We start from the raw sequence: 24,861 nt of genomic DNA, 5'->3' as shown, positions 1-24,861 counted from the left end.
ATCCTAAACACCTATGGGGGATTTCAGAGAACAAATTTCAGCAGTCACTGAAATAAGAAGTCACAAACATCTAAAGGTTGCCACCTCAAGCTACCAGACTGACTTGTTTTCTACATTCGGTGTAAGAAATACAAGCAACTCTACAATGCTAAAATAAATGAAACCAAATCAAACAGTGCAATGGTTGAAAGTACTGATAGAGGAAAAGAAACCATGAATATAATAAAATATGATAATCAAAATCCCTTCCAGCACTCCAGCCAGCCCACAAGAACTCTTTAGGACATCTGAGCAAATGATGGATATTCTCTTGGCTGATAGCAGGGCTGATGCACAGAACACACTGTGTAGACAAATTATGTGACATGACAAAAAGAGGATGAAGAGAAGAGGATGTATGCACATAAAGAGAAGGAAAGACATCAGGAACAAGAGAAAATACCCTGGAGGAAATTTCTAATGGCACTAAAGAGATGAGTCATACTTAGAGAGACTCAGAGAGACAGATGACACTGTATGCTGAGGTGGGTGGCTAAAGGCAGTCTACAGGTGTATATTCAACAGACAAAAAACTAAGGAAAAAAGAGAAACAGCCATGCTAATGAACCTCCTTGCCATAAAACTCTTTCCCACCATTTTCCTTTTTAAATATGAATTGTGTATATAAATGTGCGTAAGGAATTTTAATGAGATGTACACTTTAAATATATTAAAATGAATTATGCAGAAAAGCAGTAGGAGAGCAACAGATGTACAGATTCAAGGGTGACATGCTTAGTTTCACTTGATGAATGTTTGTTTTGTTGTTTTGAAAAATTAATGTAATGAAATATTTAGAGTGAACAAGAAACTTTAAAATTGACTTGGGGGATGGATTGCTTCCTTACAAGGACAGGGTTTTATTAAAGAAAATATGCTGTTAGCATCCAAATCAGGACCCTATGAACAACCATTAAAATAATCTAGATATTTTAGGAATGTCTTAGAGACAGCGTGTTTTTAAAACCATGGCATAACACCTCTTACGGACTAATGAGATCAGAGAACAGTCTTCACAGCAAACTTACAGGACAGTGTTTCTAATTTAAAAGGCAGTGAGATGATAACTTTCAAAAACTTCTAAAGGCTGACAGAAGACCAAGGCTGTCCACTGCTCCAAAAAAAATCTGGACCACTGCTTTTACCTATACTAAATAGAGACAGTAATAATTATAGAAATTCCACTAACATTTAATCGTCTTCTTTCCAATTGAAAGAATTAGAGAATTATGAGAATTCTCTTCATCTCATATTTCTGTTCTTAAAAGTGTCTCTTTTCTCATCTAGAGCATGATTTTCTGAGGTTTCTGTTAAGCACTGAAATTTTCAGTGGTATTTACCTTTGAAAACTACCTTCAGGTATTAAACTTAGGTATCTAAACCAAAAGGACATCTGAAAACCAGAAAAGAGATTCCCTGCCTAGGCTCTTCAGCTTTCATTGGCAAGAGCTATGAGGGAGTCACATATGCCTGCTTGATTCCTCACTGCAGTCTGAACAGCATATAAAGAAAAAGCAAGTACTAAGCTTTTGATTTCCCAAGCTGAGGTCAAATCCCAAATTGTAAATAAGAGTGAAGTTGTAATGTCCAATGGAAAGTGACTGTGAATGAAGCAACAAACTGGAATTATTAATCTTGCCCACAGTACCTTAGGGAATCAGAAAATTTTTAATATTTTCAAAGAATAAGAATACTCTTGAGAATATCCAGCCCCTCCTCCATGAGAAAATTGTTCATGAGGCAAATAAAGAAGACCAGAGGAGGTTATGGTGACATAACTTGCATGCCGAGCCTTTGAAATGATAGCCTCGTGAGAAAGAACATGAATCAGAAAGATTCTTTGATTTTTCCTTTTTAAAATAAAACCAAAAAAACTCGCATTGTCCAGTACTATGCTCTTTACCATTTAGAATGGCTGGTAGCCAAGAAATGCAAACTAACTACATATGAATGATACAGCTGCAAGGTTGTTCTGCAAAAACAAAAGAACTTTTTGTGGCCTAATAAACTCTAATCCATCTATTAAGAGATCACTACCGATAACAGCAGCAGCAATGGGAAACCTTCTGGGTAAAAATGTCTACGTTGCATAGTATGTGGAAATTGTATTATTTTTGCAACAATTTAACCTCAAGCCTTATCTGGAAATCTGATAGACACCCCCTATCTTCCCTGCATCATGATACCCTATATACAGGTTCCACAAATAGCATACATTTTTATGGTGGACTTTACCAAAATCTGTTTTACTTTCATGAAAATTCAATTAAACAAGAGAGTGTAATTATCTGTTTACTGGCAAACAGGCAGTCCACATTAGTTCAGCTCTGCTTTGCTGAACTGTGTTCAACTGCTCGAAGCATTTACATGTTTCATTATGAGATTTCATCAGACACCCCTGGCTCCACAACCATGGCACAGAAAATGGGATGCACAATGCCCACTGCTCTCTGCATTTTGGCTGCTGCTTCTTAAAAGCTGCTCCTGCTCTCTACAGAAACCATCTACAAGTATATCAAAGGTTAGGACAGCTTCATGTATATATGGTTTGCATTACCCACATCTTATCCAGGCTGCTTCCTCTCTCACGTTTTTTAGCATGGAAAATTGAAAATTAACTTTAGTGGCTTTGATTTTGCCTCACTTCAATCATAATGCCTAAAAAAATCAACAGTATACATAGCATTTTATACTCTATTAATCACATGCAGCCTTACATCCTGGTGTAACCTCCTACCAGTGCACACAAAGCCACCCTGTCCCTGCATGGCTGAGCTGGCATCCACATGCTGATGGCACAAGATTCATCTGACTGAATTGCCATTTAAACCTGAAACTCCTGATGGAGCCAGAAAAAACCTTGATCCTGGCAAATGTTTCAAGTGAGCTGTCCCCTTCCTGAAGCAGACAGATCTCAGATCTGAAATGTCACGCACAATTACCCTAGAGTCCTTGACTCTGAATCTCCAAATAACTCCTGGCATTATGCAGACTCTCCTCTCCCCCCAACAATTTCAGAACTTGATTTTAATGAAATACAATGATTTTTCCTTCACAAGTAGTGGCTAAAATGAGACTCATGACTTAGCATAGGGGAAAAAAAATTACAACATTCATTCTTACAAAATAAGCAGCAGAATGCAAACTATTAGGAAACAAATTGTAAGACTGCCTCACTATGCATGCCATCTAAACATTTCCAGGATGCTTTTTATTCAGTGTGTTGGGACTTCTCTAATGAAGACAAAACCTCCCTCTTTGGGATGGTGGAGCATACAAACACTGGCATTTGGAATTAGGTTTGTATTGTGAGTCAATATTGTGTATTACAATTGCTGGGTCATGTTCATGTTGTAATTTCTACATACTTCTGTATGAGTCTTCCAAATCAAAATTCCATGAAACATCAAATATCTTCAAAGACCTAAATTTGGTATTAAAACATTAAACAACCCTGCTACCTCAGACCTGTTGGATAGGCTACAGTCTGTTGGTCACAACTGGCAGCCAAGTTTCCTTGGTGCTACAAGGATGAGGAGGTTGGAGAGTTGTGGGCCAGCAAGAGGGCCCTGTGTTTCTATAGGAGTCAGGAAGTAAGGCAGTGAGGTGACTCATGCTATCAAAGGTTGCTTTGGTGGTCACATGCAGGTGCAAACATCTCAGTGACCATCAGAGTAGTCTTCCGATGCTCCATGTCTCCAAGGATACCTGAAGCAAACAAGATCAAGCCAAGCATAGGCTGCTGTCCTTTGGGTAGCATGCCAAAGAGGCACTTCACTGAGCTGTGGACTGGAACACTTTGCTTGACAAGAATAGGCAACAGATTAAGAAAAGGGACATTCGAGACAACACCTTTGTCACATGAGTCACCACCAGTGCTTGTGTAAATGATGATGGGGTGGACCCCATGAAGCAAAGAGACAGAAATGAACTCAGGGAAGTGGGCTCATCAGAACTCCCTATCATTCCCACCCTCACTGTGGGATCACTAAAACAGCAGGTCATTCATGTGATGAATGGATTAAGTTCACTGTGCAATGTAAGTGATCACTACTGCTGGTCTGAGATGGGGGTAGAAAATCACCGGCAACAGCTCATCCTCCTTGGAAGGGAAGATGGGCAGAGGTGAGGTATGTGATCATGAAGTTTGGTGAAGAATATACAGGGCGACCACAGGCTTGTAAAGAAAACTAAACTGAACTCAATACAATGGACACCCACAAGGTAAAGAGGCCTTTATTTCAGATAAACAGTACTATTGAGTGGATCACCTGTTTGTGTAAATGGAGTTCCTTGAGTTCATCCAAAAGTTGTGAATGTCCTCCTGAACCAGCCAGACTAGCATGGAGGAAGTGTCTACAGATTTCAGGCCCATTTAAAGTATAACATATCAGCAACTAATAAAAGAAACTAGGGAAAAAAAAGCAATAGGTTTGAGCTGTCTTCAAGCCACATGTTCATTTGCGGTGACTGGAAATGCTCAGTATCATGATGGAGAAGCATATAGAGACTGGTCCTAGGAATCATGATTCTATTATGATTCTGCTGTAGATAACAATTGCTATATCAGGCTTGTGTTGTAGTTTCAGCTTATTGCTGTATTGCTCTTCTAAATCACAGTCTCACATAATGTCAAATATCTTTAAACAAATATACTATTAGAAAACTGAACTCTTCTCGTGTGAAATATCTGAGGGAACCTGCTCAAAAAGTATTGAACTCTGACTAGTAGTTAGACTCTCAGGAGGAAAAATGGTTTCTGTGGGCTGCTAATATGGCACTGCTGACAATGTAGTGCTCAGAGATTCCAAACTTGCCCCTTTTTATTTTTATACAGTGAAAAAAAACAATAAGCATAACAAAGAATAAAAATAGAGTAGATTAGAATCTTTTCTCTCAACCAAGCAGTAAGAGCCATGGGAAAGCAGCGATGATGCCATTAAGTGGCTATTCCCCAGCATCCTCTTCCCATGAGCTCATATGCCCAAAGACATTCTCAGAACTGTCATCTCACTGCGCATGGAAACAAGTAACAAATTTTAAGGCAAATAAGGATTAAAAAAAAAAAGCATTAGGAAAAAAAGGAGGGGAAGTCCTTTAACTAGGAAATTAAAACCAGAATCTGACAAAAGCCTTAAGCATGTTTCTAATTTTGGCAAAAGAAGAGACTGAGCATCTTAAAGACTGTCTTTTTGTCTGGAATAGACCTTTGAGATTTCCAAGTGGGCAACAAGGAGCGAAAAAACTTCAATACACAGCAAAGATGATGAAATTGAAGACCAAATAGTAAAAGAAAAATCTATCAGGATGTCAAATTCAAGGGAATGTGCTGAGAACAGGCTGTTTTTAAGACTGACGCAACTCTAAGGAGCTAGCACGGAAGAGGAGGAACTGTTTTAAGCTGATAGATGCTTTTGAATACTTAACAAGAGAAAACAGGAAATACCTAAGGAATTGTTATTTTGGTTTTGGCATATATTAGGGACAGACCTTTCAAGTGCCACAAGAGCAAAAGGATATCCTCTTCAAAAGGAACACAAGTCCTTTTTGTCATGGTTTGAGCAGGCCCAAAATCCAATTCTGATTCCTAGCCCCCACCCACATCTCAACCCCATGTGAGATGGGTTTTCCAGACAAAAACACGAGACTCAATATGGGGGGAAGGAATATATTACAATGACTATACACACAAATAAATACTATAATACACTGCATACAATCTTAACTCTATATCTATCCCTACCATGACAATAATATTTACAATGGATCAAATCTCTTCTCTCTCCAAATAAAAGTCCAGGAGAGAAGAAGAAGAAAAGACCCCTTCCAGTCTGTCAGCAGCAGGCTCTCTCTAGGCAGCAGGCTCTCTGTGTCTTCTCTTCCAGGCAGCAGTAGTAGTTGCTGGCTCTCTGCCAGCACACACGAGGGGGTCTCCAAGCCCCTCGGCCCTCCGTCCTCAAACGGGGGTCTTTCCGTGGACTACGTAACCCCAGACAAGGTCGCATCACCACGGTCATATCACGAAGCATGGGGGTCTTCGTGACAGTCTGGTATCCTCAGGGGAAATCAAGCCCCTTCACAGAGCTCCCATGCTCTGCCTCAAAGATGGCTGCCAGCTTCTCTGAAGCTGCAGCAAGGGGGGGAAAACCCAAGGTCACCCCCTCCACACACATTCCTTTGGCCATCCTGGCTGAGCTCTCAGGAGGCCGGAGCTTCTTAGCTCCTCTCTGTAGTGCATACTGCACTTTAGGACTCCACTCAGTCCACCACCCCCTCCTCTTTCTCGGAGGGGTCTCTAGTGAGTTTGGAGGTTTTGGTTTGTCCAGTTCTTACCCTCCGAAACTCTCTTCCTGCTGCTGGCTCGGGTCTCTTGTCCTGCTGCTGCTTTTCCTTCTCCTCAGACATCTCTGTGTCTTCCATGCAGCATACTGGCTTATGTTCCTCCTTCTGGTCCTTATCAGTTGGCTCTTTGCCACTGCTCTTCGGACACTGCTGTTCTGCTGCTGCTCCGTCGCTGCTCCCAGCGTCTCCCACTTCTATTTACAGGGAAGAAACTCCCCCAGCTCCTAGCTACAGGCACTCAGTCCAGTCTGACACTGTTCCGAGTCCCTGCAGCCCCCCAACTGGGGGCTGGGGGGGCAGAGGCCCCCAAGGGGCCGGAGCCCCTTCTCCTCGTGGCCTCTACAACATGGCCACCTCTTCTTCTCACAACAAGTACCACTGCTTCTCTTCCGGTCTCCAGAGATATGTTTATATTTTGCAGGAGCACTGATTGGGTAAAGCCCCAAGGGTCACCACCCCCTGGGGGTTACCACTTTCTTAGTTTCAGGGGGAAAACCTGGCTCAAACCACTACACTTTTCCAAGAGCTAAGCTCAATTGCAGAAGCCCATAAAAATGAACTGAGGCAAGTGAATGTTAACATTCACAGCTAAATTCCCCATCCAGCTCAGCTGAGATTCAATTCCAAGAGACAGGTATTTCAGCACAAAAGCACATGCCAACAAATTAAAGCAGGATCCAGATGGAAGATGCAGGGAGCAGTGGTCTCAAAAATCGGCACACAATGGTAAAATATCAGGAAACTTAATTCCTTAAAATGGATCAGCTAGAAAAACAGATTTATAATAATTAAAACCAAAAAAAATTCATCAGACCCATAAAACTGAACACAATCTTACTTTCAGAAGAGTGAATGAACTTGAACTAAGATGTAGGATTAAAAACCAGATTTCTTTGAGATCCACTACTGATAATGTGCATGAAAAAGCTATGCATTAACTATTCTTAGCACTCCAAACTTCTTACATGCTATCTTCCCTTCTTTGCTCTTACCTTCCCTGCCAAAGAATGGCCAAAGATTTTTCTCTATATTATTCTGTGAGTTAATTTGTTTTTAATATGGTCAAATATTAGGGATGTTGAATGGAATGGAAATAGATATGCATATTGAACAAACAAAAATGTTCAAAAATTTCAAAGTGTAAAAAGAACAGAACTACTTCTAACATTAACTGGATGTCAATATGCCTCTGGGTGATTCAGAGGAGTTCTTAGCTTGCTCAACCAACTCAGGTAAACTGATTTTGATCTATCTAAAATTATTAACCTTCATTTGACTTTACGAAAAAGATACAAATCATTCTTCAAAACCTTGGCAGACGTCAGAAATTGAACTTTGCTCTGTCACCCAGTTTCTCTTTTACTCTTTGTGTGTCTGAAACTCCAGTTTCAGACTTGGGAGACCACTGCTGTTCGGGTAAAAAAAAAAATCACGCATGTTTTCAAAATTTAAATAAGGATTATTTAAGTATGTGCTAAAGAAACCTTTCTCAATCAAGGTTATCAATATGATTTCAGGGGGAAAAAAAACGAACAAAACATATATTTGTACACATACGAAAAATCCTATGAGAATCACCTTTGACGGAAAATGAGATTGCCAACAACTCTGGCATGACAGGTGGGACGACAACTCAAATTTTCCCAGTTTTTGTTTGTATCTTCATCTATAAAAACCAACAATGAAAGGCATATTCAAGTCAACATATTTCAGACGTGTCAGAGCTCAAAAAGCCCAAGCAAAATAGGCAAAGCAAAATGAGTAGCTGTCATATGGATTTAGCTCCAATGCTACTAACTTGTTATCAAAGGAGGTTATCAGACAACAGAAGGTTTTCTCCTGTCTAATCTGTCACAGGCTAAAACATTATGCAATTTTGACTCTGCATTGAGAAAAGTACAGCAACAGATAGGCTCTAGGTCAAAGTCATTGGCGCCCAGCCGGCCTACAAGGAGTGGAGGAATCTGTGCTGTGTCATCATCCTGCAAAACCCTTCCTTCAGGAGCGGGTAAGTGACAAGGTGCAGACGGTGTCTCATCTAGTGCTGCAGGCACAGGACATGTAGATGCAGGATTGTATTTACAAGAAGTTCAGTACAGCTGAGACTACTCAAAACCCATGGAGGAAATTTTTGAAATGTTGGCATAAAAGAGATGGTGACAGCAAGGCAATGCTAGCTGCAGGGAAGACACACTGCACTAAGCCTGCTGGGAAAAACAAGGAGTGATGGACAACCATTTTATTAACCGAGATGCTCCCCCCAAGGTGCTGAGCAGCAAGGAAAGTGAGATGCAGTTAGCTCTTCTCCAAATAGTTGCTTGTGCAGGTTAAGCTGGTTCTTACCAAGAAAGTAGCAGTTTAAGAAACACTAATAAAGTAAAAAAATGAGGATTAAAACAAAGACCAAACATAAGGTATTTCTAACAGCTGCAGCTCCCTCACAGAAAGCATGCTCTGTGGAGTTTGCTCTGTGGTACCTAACGAAGGGCTCTCGGCTCATAGGTCTGGGAGAAGGACTGACATCCTAACGAACTTGGCATTGTCTCTTCCCCTGACTGACCTTTCCCTGCCACATCCCTCTTAGATGGTGTATAGACCGTCGATAGACCCCATCCGTAATCCATCAGCTGGGTTAGATAACTGAGTTACTCTGATTTCTTAACTAGTTTTTGTAAGTTCTGACAGCCACATTTCATTTTATTAAGTGTACTTGTGCTGGCTAAAGCCTTTCACGATACCTCCTTAGGGCACTATTACAGGTTTCAGATCGAGACTGGACTGCTTGGGAATGGTTGTGTTCCTTGAAAAAGGCCTAATTACAACAGCAATCTTGCACAGCAGTTACCTGTAGTCTCTGTCTGTATTGCTTTTCCCCTGCAGAAGGTTAGAAACATGAAAATAAATAGAATTAAGTTTGTGTTTGTTATTAGACAATGTGCAGCAATCAGGCAGAAAGGTTTTCATGTTCACTGCTAGGTACAGGATCTGATGCATGAGAAACGGTAATTAGATAACAAATTAGCCATTGATTCAGACCTGTCAGTGGTGACTGAAAACCATTATGTGGTGACTGCTCTTTTTTGGAGGTCTGTTTGAAGTATGTTGGTGGTCCTCATGTATTTCCTAGGAGAAGAACATCTGTTGAACAAAAACCACTATCAAAATCAATATAATTAGCATCTTTTTGAAACTCTTGCCTTAAAGGAAGGGTGGATCTTTTTCCTGATCCTGAGTTGATCTTTCTTGTGGGACAAATAGAAACTTTCAGCTTCCAAGTTGTTGTTGCTGGATAAAGGAACAGCTTTATTTCCCAGGTCTGACAGTCTAGTTTCATCTATTAATTTTCATATATTTGATTATATTAATGTTGATTAATGGTCAACAGTGTAAATTAAGCCTAAAAGACTTCAATACTTAAGTATCCATGCAAATTAATGGGACTAACTTACTTCTCACTCAAACTACTTCAAAAAATGCCAAAAATGTTAAATAAGGAACAGATACTGTAGGAGTAGTATGGAGGCCACTTACAGAATAAGCCTCCTTTATGTCACTACTCTGGCATCCAGAAAAAGCTTTTGGAATCAATGATCACACCAAATGATCAGTACAGCAGAATATTGAGACAGACCTCTCCTTACGTACATTTGTAGGCGTGCTGAACATTTTTTACTTTTTCAAAGCCAGCAAACAAGCAATGTCTTGGGGGGAAAAAAAGCTTTAAAATTAAATTTCAGAGACACTCCAACTCCTGTATCTTCAATACCTTCCATCTTGAACTATTACTGTCCCATCTACACCTTTTATTTTCTTAGCACCAAAATCAAATTCCACTTTGGAGGAAACTTCTGGTATACAAGGCTAAAACCAGCAACCCAGGTCACGAGATGCATGAAAGGACTATATTTGGTTGAAATTACAGGCAGGCAAAACATATATAAATGAAAAACCACCTACCAACATCTCAATCACAAAAAATTGCATTTAAGATTTTTAATGACTATTTCTTCTTACATTATATACAATATGCTGAAATAAAGACAACTCATATGGAAAATGAACTGCTCAGCCTAAACTTGTATCCACCACACACCATGCCTGTTGAAATTACAGCCTCCTAAGGCTAAGGTAAGTTTCTTGGTGCTGCTCACATTCAAGAAGAATATTCTCTGCTTTTAAAGAACCCAGCTCACTATTGCCTGGTTTCTATTAGAGCCACCCTTGGGACTAGTCTGAAATCAGATAAATTAAAAATGAAAATAACCAATGACATCAACTCCTACATCAGTGAAATACAGATGCTCACAATATATTTACTCCTATGCTACCAGCCTTCTTTTGAAAATCCCAAATGCTGAGGCTTTCATTATATTGTAATGTAAAACCCATTTGATGGAGAATTCCTTGAAGGACAGCACTTTGAAGGGCAGGTGCTCATTCATGGTGCTGTTACAGTGGGTGAGAGGGGGAAATCCAGACAAGAATACAGTTAGTAGGCTGCTGGGTCGTATTTTCTTAATTTGCACACATATTTCAAAGTTTTGTAGTGCTATCTCTGAACTACAAAACTTCACATATGATCACAAAGTTATGGAGGGAAGAGGTGAAGAAGCAAAGAGGAGAAAAGAAGGGGGAAAGGAAGAAAGAAAATGAAGAGGAGAAGGGAAAAATTAAAGGGAAGGAAAAAGCCAGAGGACAAAAAGGCTCAGAATCAGTGAATTCACCTTGTAATCAGTAACCTAATTGAAAAAGATGCTAATTGTATTCAGTAACACGATACTATGCCTGAAGAGCCACCCATGATAAGTGGGATTTTTTTGTGGTTAAAATCCGAATTTTTTGAAGTATAAAAGTCTTATGTGAAGTAAGACTTGTCAAACCTGGCCTTTGAAAAGTATTTTCTCATATCATATCTCTGCAATCTAAAAGTTAAATTACTCCTTTCTCCTTTTCTATCTCATATTTTGGTTTCTTTTTCTTTGCTGAACAGCAGCAATTCTGAAAACAATATATACTTGAGAATTATAGACTGGGTGGTAGGGGAAAAACTACATTTTATAAAATGCTGTTTTAATGAGCTTTGACAAAAAGGACAAATGTAAAATCAGATATCCATCACCTTTCCCCTCCCTCTTGATGTCTCTTACATTGTAGAAGGTAAATTGCAGACACATCATAGAGAGAGAGGCAGTACTAGGAAAATGTAGGCTGCTTTGCTCCTCTTTCAAGTTCCTATAATTGAACCCGGGAAAGACCTTTCTATGATCTTGTGATCAAATGCTGCCATTCAAACAAGAAAGGCTAAGAGAAATGGCTAAGAAATGGGGCTTTTACAGCTGCTAAGGACTGCTGACCAGCATAATGACATTGTTATTGTGACAAACAAAGCCAAAATCTAATAGAATGTCAGCCTCCTGCTTTCCCAGTGCTTTCAGGCTGAATTGCTTTTCTCTGTTTTGCAGTACCATTCAAGGAGGTGAAGGGGGAGATAGAGACTTCAAGTACACAAGAGCCTCCTGGTATTCAAAACATATGGAAAGGGAAGAGAGAGGCTTCAATTATGCAAGAGGTTTCTGGTATTCAAAACATATGGAAACTGCTGTTGTGATAACACTCATCTTACTTTGTCTGGATGAATCACAAAGGGAAAGATCTTCACACGCTACTTTAGACACTTCGAGCCACTTCATGCTCAGGGGGAAGGCCTGCAGGAGAGTCCTCAGTCCTCAATACTCCTCTGGTGGCAGGGACAGGGAGGGAGGGAGGGTGGCAGAAAGGCAAGACTAGAAAGGGAGGAGAGACCCTGAGTTCATTTTTCCCATTTATGTGTGCCTTCCCTCTCTTGTGACGCTCCCTTTCTCACACCACAGTCATTCCTAAAGGCATCAACACCAAATTTTTCCCAAAACACTTAAGGACACACCAAGCACTTGCAGACTGGCTTCTGTTCACAAAATTACTCCAAAGTTGGGATACATATCCTCTCTTTCAAGCCACCAAATTCTTTACAAGCTCTGTCAGTAAAAATGTATTTTTACTGTTCCAGCCCTGATGGTGGGGCAAATCCACCTGAGACCCTCCATGAGGCTTATGGCCACCCAAGTGCGCTTGAAGGGAAATTGCCTGGATGTTCATTGATTTTCAGAGGTGTTCCAAAACATGTGAAAAATCAATTGGGGACAAAAAACAATTATTGGGACATCTGAAAAGGCCTATCCCAGAGGCTTCCACTTCTGGCTGAAATATGGATGTCCAAAGGAGTGTGTCAAAAAATATGTATTTGTACATTGTTAAGCTTCAATAAAACATTTTAGTTCAGGTTAGTTGGGATTTACAGGGCAAACATTCAGACTGATACTTCTGACATAAACTTCACTATGTTTCGAATTTAAAGGTGTTTAATGTGAAATCAAGTGGAAAAGTGTGAGGGAGGCAGTGAAGAAAAAGGAAGAATTTTTCTATGAAAGGCTTGAAAGGGAAATAATTCTCCTCAGTTAAAAAAAATCATGTAAAACACTTGCTGGATATTATTATTATTGAGCATAACACACTACGAGCCCAAGCAGTTAGTCTGTGCTCAGCCTTCCTCAAGTTGCCTTTTTAAATGAGTTTTAAACTAGTTGGCTCAGGTGTGACAACACTATACTGCAGCAGTAGGGTCTGCAAAGCAGATGTACTCCATCATTTAAAGTGTCCTGAAGGGACTAATAAAGTAACGCAGGAGAGGAAGAAACAGGAGGAGTTGTGCCACTGCTGGCCACAGCTGATGAAAAAGCAGAATTCCTCCCTGAAATTTGAATCATGTATAAATGACTTTACAATGTTCCACATTGTTTCATGCTCTGATTTGCATATTTTTATTTGCTTGTTTTGCTTTGTTTTAAATTGCCAGCCCTTTAGACCTAAACAATCTGAAATTCAAGCTGTGAGTCTTTCTGGCTCATAAATTTTGCCTGCCATAACACCTGTGCAACTCGTCTGTCTTGTCTTGGATTTTACAAGTGCATCCAAGGAACAGCACTGTCCCTGGACCAGAAACTTGTTGACACTTTTCCTGGTGATGTATGAGGCAAGACAGAATTCAGTACACATCCTCTCAGCTGTGCTGGTTATACAGCAGTAACCTATAGAAGAGACAAACCTATTTGTTCATAAGCAAATATATCCGCCACTACACACAAACGGAACAGATTTTCTGAATTGGAGGATTTACATAGTCACTCTTAACAACAAAAAATGCATTTTGAGTTAAAAGAAAGAAGGTATATACTAAAATTAATTTCGATAAACTGTGGCACAGTTCATTGCCACTAGATACTGTGAATGAGAAAGGAATGCAGTTCTCTGTTTATGCTGCAGACTTCTGGAAATCTTAGGAAAGATATGACAGGTGATACTGTGACAGGAAGAAACAAGGAATAATCTTTTCTCATTTATATGCCATATTGTTCTCTAACTTTCATTCTTATAAACCAAGTGAAAGATCTTAATCCAAACTGCAGTACTGCTACTTTATACACCATGACCTGAATTACTGTGATATCACAAACTGATCTTATGCATTTTTTATTACTTCTAGTTACAAAGTAATAAAAAACCCCAACCCTGTGAAAGACTTTCTCCTTAATTATACAGCCAGATTACAAAGCTCAGGATTCTATTGTACAATTTTTTAAAATACAAAAAGATACAGTTCTTTTCCAAAGAACCTACAGACCAGTACAAGCTCAAATGAAACACAACATAAATATGTAACATATCAGATCTTTGAAACTGCCCCCATCATCAACAAGTTTATATATTTCTGTAAAAGCAGGCTTTAGAACATGTCAACACTCTGTCTTCTCTCACACAACTTCCCTCATGAGCTCAAACTACATGATTTAGCACTGTTACACATAATATCTGAAACACAAATTAGCTCAACTTATGTTCCTCCAAGAAATAAGCACATACCAGCTATTGGGGTTTATTGGGTAAACATCTAATTCTGTATCCTCCTAACCAAAGGGAGTCTTTTTTGAACTAAATGGAAATGTGATAAAATCTTGAGTAGATAGGAAATTTTTTTTTTGGTAGAAAAATATCCTTTGCCTTCAAACAATATAAATTATACACAATCTTCAAGATCCAAGAAATCTAGGAAATTTGGGATGGATCTTTGCAGCATGACATGGAAATGTGTGCTATGAAACCACAAGCATCTACACAAATGTCAGCACAGGAAGGACAACTGAAGGTTACATAAACGTAGTTCTGAAGAAATGAAAAAAAAAAAAAGAGCTAAAGATAGAGAAACCAGTCTTGTCCAGTGATACAAAATGACACACTTAACATTTGAAATTCTCAAGAATGCCATGAAGAAATCCAAACACCATTAGACTTTTGAAGTCTATGTTTGAAAGGAGAGAAACTTTGCAAGTCTAAGAATTACTTGATTTCAGTTGAAGTCACAACCTATTGGAAATCTATTGCTGCAGAGTCGGTACAGGTTGGATTAACTACAAAGGAGATTTGGCCAAGTACCGTAAGGAGGGCAAAGCCAGGAGCCTGAGCTGGTAGTGTGTGACAGCCAGGCTCTAAAAGGGAGAGCAGAACATGGAGCAGCAATGAGGTTGGCCACGTCATAGAAAGCCTGCACGAGCCACAAACCAAAGCCTCAGAGATGTAACCAGGGAACTGTTTTCTAAGAAAAAGGTTTTATATTTTCCACTAATTCAGTACCCATTTTGTAGTTTCTTGGTTAGAAGGTCCATCTTTATGACCATCTTCTACAAAGTCTGTGTGATCTTAACCCTTACGTGATGTCTGAAAAATGAAAATTTATTTCCCTAGGGACACTGTCTTCTGAAAGCTGTATATAGCACTGAGGCACCTCTTAACATCCAACACGACCCAGGCAATAGGTCCACAGAGCCCATTCTGCACCAAACAGTTACACTGGCCTCATGGTCATCACCAGGACTCAAGCAGGACAGTGACAGAAGGAGTTAAAGATTTTAACTGTCTGTCAAAGATGAAGACTGGGAACCAACAGAAATTAAAAAAATGTTCAGAGTGTTTGCGATGTGAATGAAATTTCTCCTAACAATGAGCTGAGCATGTGCATCAATGGAGCACAGAATGTGAAAGATAACAGCAATTCCATAAAAAATGTCAGCCAGTAATCGGAACAGGACAAATAAATAGAAAATTTGTTAAACAGGGGTTTTTTTACAAAGTCTTTACATGGATCGTATTTTCTGATACAGGAGGGAAGAATTTATATAGTGCAGTCAGCAGATAACAATGAAAAAACAAACCTGAATTCTTAGAAGGTAGACAATACAAGAGATTCAGATAACTAACATCATATACATGAAAGGAACTGAGAATACAAGCAAGAGAATTGGGGTTGTTTGAATAAAGCAATTTTTGAGGATAACAATATGTAATAGACAACCCCCTTCTAAAACTAGCTTCACTGAGTATTACCAGTACCAAACCTAGCAGAATACTTTTTATTCCAGGTTCTCTGTAGCATTCAACAAATGTTTAAAGGTAACTACAAACCCATACCCAGAGTTTGTAGGTTTAGAGTTTTGGCTGCTGTTTAAAACAGTAAAAAACATATACATATATACAGACAGCTAGGTAGTGCCCCAAGAATATAGATTTGGAAGAGTTTTCTCAGAGTTTTATGCATATATATGAACAGATAAATAAAAAGATAAACACCAAGAAACAGGGGCAAAAAAGTTATCAGACAAAACATTTTAAGTTCATTCACTAAAAACCCCACAATTTACAGCCTCGCTAATGACAAGCTAAATAGTATTAGCTCATCCAGTAAGAGAAAACAATGGAAGATGTGGTTAATATCCAGTTCACAGTTAACCCTCAACTGAAATACTGTTTTCTCATGACCATTTTAGCCACCATCTCCTAGAAAACATGTTGCTCTAAATAGAGTATTCCAAGTTCTACTTCTCTGAAGCAAAGATTAATTATTTGAATTTACTCTCTGTGGTGGAAGAATCTAAGAGATGACCTAAGAGAAATATTTAAACTAAGGAGAGAGGTAGAAAATATCCATTCATTCTGGTGAAATGAGTCCATAAAAATGCAGTGCTTAGGACCCTTTCAAGAAAAAAAAAATAAAGCATGGCCATTAATGATTAAAGCAAGATATGAGGTATTTGCAAATACATCCGTATTGTTGCAGATAATTTCTTTCCCTTTACGAGTTTCTGCTCTAGTAAAAATTGGTATCAAAATGCCACTATCACTTGTGACTTGTGGGTTTCTTAACCTACACAAGGATAGTACTTCCCTCTTCTTCCTTTTTATCAGATATTTTTTTAATCTGGCATTAGAATTAGCAACAAAAGTCCCTACAGAAGAATATTCTTGACCATGAATTATAGCATTCATGTGTCTCAATTGTTTTAAATTTTCCCTGAAATAGGAACTGGCCCAATGTCTTCTGAAAACCCAAAGTATTTACAAAGCAAACGAAATTTAGGAAGTACTATAATGACTAGAAAATGCTGTGAGGGAGCATAATGGATGCATCAGCAGAGGATAATTACTGCAATTGAGGCATGTTCCCGTGAAATTCCAGAGAGAAAAGTAAGAACTTGTTAAATCTTTGCACTTATTCAGAAAGAGAAAATGAAGTTATCTAAAGACATCCAATGATACTGGGAGATGAACAAAAGCTCTGTGTAAATATCATACCCTAAGCTTGCCCATCCAAAGAGAAATCAATTTGTTACTGACAGACAAGCTAGGAATTTTTACTTGAATTCAGTGATTGCAAGATGTCATAGATTAGCAGGATTTTCATATTCACCAATGAAAATAGATGCAGCACTGAAAGAGAGAGCAAGCTACCTTTATCATTAGTAGTGCTCTTCACATCTTGATGGAGACGTACAGTGCTATAGTCTGATGCATTAATTTGCTGACTTCTCTTACAGAATGGCAATGCGGGGCCTATACAATAAGTTTCACATAAGGCTGCACTCTCTATAGGGAGAAAATACACCCAGCAGGCCTTGGTCTATTTATCTCAGAAAAGCAGTGCTAGTAAAGGGAAAACAAAAAACCCTCACAAATAAAACCCACTAAAATAATAATCACTCAAAGCTACACAGAATATTTATGAAGTTCACATGGAATCTGCCAGGCACTGAGATTTTGCAGATTTCTGGAGACAACTGTACTTTCTCAGTCTGAAAGAAATGCAAAGATATTAACTAATTATTTATGGGACAACCAATTACTTTGTACTGTACATCTAAGACTGAACATCATGAAATGCTTATTAGTTGAGCAAGTAGGACAGTGGAACAATTCCTTTTGGAATGGAATGGAGCCAAGTAGTCAGATGGAGAAGGATCCTTAATGAGAATAATTCACTAACACAGACACAATACAGCTCAATTTACCTAGGAATTATACAACTGATGAGCAAAATATTTCAAGAGTCAAAAAATAACCCATACATTATCACTGAGTTGAAGCAGAGTGGTTTGGAGCTGCAAGTGCTCAGTTCTGTGATTTTTAAGAGACAACAGGCAGTAATTGAAGTTAGAAAATCAAACAGGGATGAATGTATTTTTGCCTTGGGAACACGCAGAATACAGAGTCTCCAGAGTGTCCTGTGTACCCTCCTTTTCTTGAAGATGCAACACTGCTTTCCTGCTGTACTGTTGGTTGGGTCAGCTTAGATGTACCTGGACTCAAACATCTAGATACACAACAGTTACTCTCTTTAACTTCTTTCTTACTTCCAACAACAAAAAAATATATATCCAACTAAATTTACATCTCATTTGCCAAGGAAAAAAACCCCACAGTTGAAAAAAGAGCTCTGTATCCAAAATTAATGTTTGAGATAACTCTTTGGGCAGATATAACTAAGTCACGGCCCACGATTTTGCCATATTCTGCCATGAAAGCCAATGCCATAGTGTCCAATCTTTCTGATGGGCTGTTCAGCATTATGTGAAAGCTACCCACTCCAGTCCTTCTTCTGTCATGACTTGGTAATCAGGCAAAACTGCCCCTGGAACACATGAGCATTTTATCCTGTAAACATGGTAATCTTAAAAACATACATCCCACAAGATGTATGGGTGACACAACACCAGGATCACAACTCAGGGAATCCAACTGGGGAACACAGCGCAGATGGAAGCAAGCTGCCAAAATGATTTGTCTGATTCACAAACCCACTGCCTCAGGTCAGTACAAAATGGCCTGCAGCAGGCTGATTTCCTTCTTGATGGGCCTCATGCAACCTTCTATTAGCTGGCAAACCTGAACCAGAACACTAGAGCTTGGATGAAAGGAGATGTGGACAAAAATGCAAACCCCTCCCAGTTCAATGCTACACCTGAAAGAAATCCAGCTGGAAGTCAAAAATCAATGTAATTTAACCCTAAAAGGATTGATTCATTTCCTCTCTCAGTAAGAGTAGGTCTCTGAGAAGCAGAGGTTAGTAACAGATAGTGTGACATACTTCTGCTAATGTTCTCCAGCTCCTCATTTTTAACTGCTATCCATAAAGAGGTCACAGCAATAACCAGAGATGATTCTCTTTTTATGCCAATTACTGAGATGCTGGGAGTATCATTTTCAGACTCTGATTGTGATTTTCCAAGTACACTAGGAGACTTGATTTTCCTTCCTCTTCCATGCAGGAAGATAAGCAACTGCCAAGAGGGGAATACAGCGAGACACTCCTATCTTCGCTGAGAGCATTAAATACAGGTTCATAGCACAGATGTATAAACCGAGTACAAGCCTTAACAGGAATCTATGTCAAGAAGAAGAAACTAAGAGTGAGTATTCTTTTGCACTGGATCAAAGGAAAATTAATATGATTTTTTGAATCACCTCAACTGCAAGGGTTGAATATAACAAATCTTATAATTATGGTTTTAAAGAGTGCCCTACTCTAATAATGAGGCACAAACACTCTATTTTATGTGGATTAAATACCCTATGACAATTTCGAATGCTCTGTGTTTGGAGCTACAAAATCTGTCTTCCAAAACTTAAGTACAAAATGGGATCTTACCTAGTGCATAGTTGAGCGAGTTCAGTTACTGGTTCAGTGATTTTGCCACAAGATGCTTCAGGCTATACCTGAGTCTAAACAGTACGTAGGTAAATAAAAACTCTTAAAATGGTAACTTCCCATATAATCCTTGCAACTAAATGCCATCTGATAAAAATAATCACAAGAGAAACTTTGTAGATAATCTTTCCACGTGGACTCCTTCTTCAAGAAACTAAGAGCTGATTAATGTCCTTTAAGAAAGCATCAGAATCCAATTTCAGTGTATCTCTTGGAACAGAAGTAAGTAATCACGCTATCTTATCAAGACTCCTATTTTGATGTTCCACACTGTTCATGTTGAATACCCAGTATATTTCTGATTAATTTAAAAATTAAAAAATAAGGAAAAAAAGAAAATTTATTTTCAATTTCTAGCTTTTATTCTTTACCATGTAGCCTTTTTTGTCTCAAGCAGGCTCTGTAAGAATATTCTACTTTATTTCTGGATCTAATGATGTCTCTCTGAGACAACTGGGAATGTGACCATGCAGGGTTATCATGACAAAGCTGGACTTACTAATTCCTTGCTATTCACACTCTTTCCATTGGGTGTTGCTATGATATTAAACAGATTACTACTGGGACTCAATGTATGCATACAGAATGGCATGCTAAGTTCTCTGCCTATGTTGCTTTGCCCATTGTTCTATGCAGCCCAATTCTGTTGCCCTTCACAAAATTGGTGGTGTAATTCATTAGTTGGTGCTGAGAAAAATTGTCAGTGACTACTTTCAAAAAAGAAATCATAAAATGGAGTCTTGCAGCATGTACTAAATGCGTTATATTCTTTCATGAAGGTGATATGACTAAAATTTATATGTGCATTGCAGCATTCAATTAATGTACACAGTAGCTGTGCAGATGGCTCTTTTTTAATTAGAGTATTTAGTGCATCTTCTGCACAAAGAACTAGGCAATGAATAAGGAGGAATTTAATGAAAGTAACCAAAAAAGGAAATATTTTAATGAAAGTTTGGGAAGGGGGAGAGAGAAAGAGATAATAACTTAGGACACAATTCTTGCAAGTATTTCCTGCTCATTGGATGCAGCTCTTCAGACAATCCAAATGAGAAATCTTTGCAGAGCTGTGGCCTTGGGGAGGTCTTGTCAAGCACTAAGTATCAGGCAACTGGTCGCTAAACTTTGTACAGTTGAGGGACATGTGGATGACAGCTGAAGTTTTGAAAAACAAAATAATGGCTGAAACTTGAATTTCAATGTGGCACAGACACACCAATGAGTGTATTCTATGGGTATTAGGAGAAAACATCAGGATTTCATTAAGTTATGGCAGATACAAATGGTATAAAAAAGTATAATATTTAGCAACACTAACGAGTAAGTGTAAAGAATATAAAGTTACTACAACCTGAAATCCTGGCTATTTTATAACCTATAACATAGTTGCTCATCTAGGTATATTACTAGTTTGTTAGAAAAGCACCAGCATTATGTGGCCTCTACTCTAATTGGGGAAAAAAACCCCAACAACATTTAATATTAAAACATTTAAACGACAACGTTAATGTTATATGTTCTTAAATTTACTGCTTTCAGGCACAAATGCCTGAAGCATACAAACTTGGGCAAGAAAGAAGATGCTATGGGTCATAAATGATTGGCTTCAACCACAGAAGTTATATGTCCTTTTAGTAGGGGCAGTAATTTAAGACACTCTCAACACAAATTTCAGTATTTCTGTATTCTAAACTCTTCCGTGAATTTTAAATTTCACAGTGATGGCTAGACTTACCTGGTAGACCAGGTGGGGTTTTCAGATATTTGCCATTAAAATGTTGAATTACTACTTCACATTTTTCTGTAGACTCCATTCTGGAAAAGAGAAGAGAGTGGGATATGGGTAGAGCCTATATGTGCTACCAGATTATTATGAAAGTACTCAGTCAGCAAAAACAAAAAGCAAAAGGAGAAAAAAAGGACAAGCACAGATGCTGAGAGAAATCTTCAAAGCCGCTCTTGCTGATTTCTGTGGAGAAACGGGTTGAGCTCATTATGATACAGTGTGACTTGGGAGGAGGACCTGCCACCCTCACAGTCTGCAGCTGCACTCCCGGCTGTGTTTGAGCTGCAACAGTGTCAATGAACAGTCCCCTCATCCCTCTGGGGAATCACCCTGAACAAGGACAGTCTTTATGCTCTCAGGTAGTGCTTGGAAAAGCAAAAGATGTGTTTGTAGATTCCTTGTATACCCAAAATAATTTCAAACAGCATAAAAGAAATTAATTACAGATTTTGGAGAAGAACACAGGGGATTAAACAACAATTATTGAGGATTACAATGTTAAAAAACAACCTGCAAAGACAGACTGCATAGCAAAACCAAAGGCAATGCATATATGTCCATTACAACATGAAGCCAAATACTGGGTGAAGATAGTAATTTACATGTAACGTTGGCAGGGAAAATGTCTTACCCTTCATCTCATATGACCTCAGGATAACTTTCAGCATTGAGACGTTAAAGCATTAAGAGTGAATTGGTATGTATATTTTTTTAAGAAATATAAGGAATACAAAGCCACTAGTCAAATCCCAAACCATGGTTATACCATATCTGGGAAATTACCATTCTTTCAGGTCTTGTAAATTAACTGCATACTAGTGCAGAGAATGGTTGACTTTGCTACAGAGTGGGTACAGAAACTTTGAAAAGAGGAAAGAGAGAAATGTAAAGCTAATAATTTCTTACAAAAATAGTGTTATGTCCAGTGCTCCTTCAATACACCAGTGGTTACCTCCAGGTGCTCTCCACAAAATAACTCCACTGACATATATATTGCTTACTTCTCACCAGTCTATATCTTGTCTAAATGAATTTAGCCAACATGCTTCATGTCATTTGGTTTTTGGAAAGAGTGGTTCACATACAGTAGCATTTTGTCCCCCAGGATACAATTTTGCCAGAGTTTGAAGGACCACCCCATACCACTGAAAAAAAATAATTTAAAGATCCTGCTTGCCTGTTTAAGTCTTTGAGGAAGTCAAAGTCTTTCATCCTTTTGTTTCAAGTGAAGTAATTAAAAATTGCCCCTTCCACGTTGCATATCATGTGGGCTGGGCTATTTCTACAAGCACAAAGACAGCGACTTAGACTGTTCATTTTGGCTTCATTCAGATTTAACTAAGCGAATGTCTGCACTGAGCCTTTAGAGACTCTTGTCTCTGAAAGAATAAATGCAATAAAAGTCTGTTTTCTGTAGCTGCAGGCACTTGGTGTCAAACCATGTTATGTTGCACCACACAGCAGTGACAATTTCATTTTAATACATGGGGTACATTTTAACAAGCCAAAGCAGTCCTTGCAAAGAATGCAATATATAAGCTGCCAAGTGAAAGAGACTCAGTGCACTTCATGCATTTTATGAGAGAAGAGAATAAAAGTGAAACCCACAGTGTTCTGGGATAAAAAGGCCATCATTCGAATAGCACTCTGAAAAAGAATGTGCACATTTTCTTCTCAAGTTTCACAATTAGCGGTTCTCAAATGCCATTGCCAGCTATCTGTAATCTGGCACACGCTTCGCTTGAAACCGACACTGGCATTATCGACTCGGTTTGAAAAGGCAGCACAATAGACAAAGCCCTCTATACACGTTCCCTTCAGACGTGTTGCTGAGTAACAACTGCATCCATCCTTCATCCGCCCCACCTGAGTCCTCACGTGCTTCCTGCAATATGAGCCTGTGGGGGTAGACTTCCCTCCCAGCCGTGCCACGGTTGGCCAGGTAGCCACTCACTAATCAGGATGGCATCTATCCCAGGGCCACTGAAGTACAAATTACAATTTACACTTGCCCACAATACCCCTTTTTTAGAAATAACCCATTCAAATCATGTTCTTCAGGATGATTAGCCCACTGACTGACTGGGAAGAATCAGAGGCACAGAGCAAGTACATATATTACTAAAATTGTATGATACTTGCTATAACAAGACCCTCGTTTTAGTTTAGTTAAAATTCTGATCAACATGAACCACTTAGGTGGCAATGTCTATGACAGGCACCTACACATGAGTTGAACCTGTCTGCACACATCAATTCAGATATTACACTTTCTCTTGTTGTATCCATAAAGACTAGCCATATCTAGGCAGAGGCCCAATAAAAATATACTTTTCTCAGGTCCTCACTAATAAATTCACCTACTTTTTCTTCAAAAAGCTGTGGCACTCCTCTGCTGTAGAATGTGTTTGGAATTATTCTTCTCATCTGAGATAGACGTTTCAAAATGTTGCTTCAGACTATTATTTAATACAAATATCACTAACAGAATTGTTACATGTTAAAAGCCTCTAGGGGACAGGTTTTCTATAAAAGAATGTCATTGGAGCCCAGGTAAACTTGGGAGAAGAGCACTCTTAAATACATTTTTTTAATATTAGGGCTTTCTTCATAATTGATAGAACAAAAATATGACCAAATATAATATTCTGGATAAAAGATAAATATCTTGTATGCTTCAAACACTTCTATTGAAAGATACAGGTATTCAACACTCCTGCTGGAAAGGGAAGGACATCAGCTTCACATATTAGAAATTTCCTTCTGATTAGATAATTTGTGAAGTATATTTTCAAATTCTTTTCAACAGTATGTTTTTGGTGCTGATCATAAGAGGATCTAAGACAATAATGCATGTTTAAATGCAATTGGGGGATAACTATAATGCATCTGAGCATTATTTTGAACCAGGAAATGCATTGTAGGAGAAAAATTATCAAAGCCATAGACTTTATGATTTTTTAAAGCTACAGATAATGATCTAAACCCAAATAAACTAGTAAAACCATGAGAATTTATTTTTACCCGTGTCTATATATCTCCCAGTTCTGGAAACTAAGTTCTAAAGTTCCCAAACACAATATAAGTAATGAGACTGTCTGTATTCCATTCTATTTGAAAGGAAGTAAATTTTAAAAAATCTGTACAATGTTTTTATGATTTTTTTTCTAGCCATAGTTTTTAAATTAAAGATATTTCAATAGGATTAGTAAAAGAACAACAACAACAAAAAAACACAAACAAAAAAACAACAAAAAACCCCCAACAACCAAAACCCAATCCCAAACAAAACCAGGGTGTGCCTAAACAAGTGTCAGTACCAAGTAATTTGATGTTCACATCTTGCTGCTGCATATTTATTTTAGATAATTTAAAAACTTTATATTACTCTCTCGACAGACCATAGCAGCACCAAAGTAGGCATTACGTGTTGTTATAAGTAATAGGGAATATTTAACAGAAAAGAAGAGGAAAAAAAGAAGAGGAAGAGAAAAGGAGAAGAGAAGAGAAGAGAAGAGAAGAGAAGAGAAGAGAAGAGAAGAGAAGAGAAGAGAAGAGAAGAGAA

The 24,861-nt window shown here is 38.5% G+C and overlaps 1 protein-coding gene across 8 annotated transcripts in view; it reads right to left on the bottom strand.

Annotated features, from left to right (window-relative positions):
* The window catches only part of RBMS3 (RNA binding motif single stranded interacting protein 3), a 601,210-nt gene that overhangs the window by 124,772 nt on the left and 451,577 nt on the right, over positions 1 to 24,861 (bottom strand). For all 8 annotated transcript variants that reach the window (XM_027675444.1, XM_027675445.1, XM_027675443.1 and 5 more), the window contains one exon: positions 21,246 to 21,325. In XM_027675444.1, coding sequence (XP_027531245.1) covers positions 21,246 to 21,325 — 80 coding nt within the window. The remainder of the gene's footprint in view (positions 1 to 21,245; positions 21,326 to 24,861) is intronic.

Source organism: Neopelma chrysocephalum, unplaced genomic scaffold (assembly GCF_003984885.1).
Source record: "Neopelma chrysocephalum unplaced genomic scaffold, ASM398488v2 Primary Assembly neopelma1_26, whole genome shotgun sequence".
Classification (NCBI taxonomy): Eukaryota; Metazoa; Chordata; class Aves; order Passeriformes; family Pipridae; genus Neopelma; species Neopelma chrysocephalum.
Note: the sequence above shows the minus strand (reverse complement) of the source record. Positions and strands in the feature narration are given on the sequence as shown.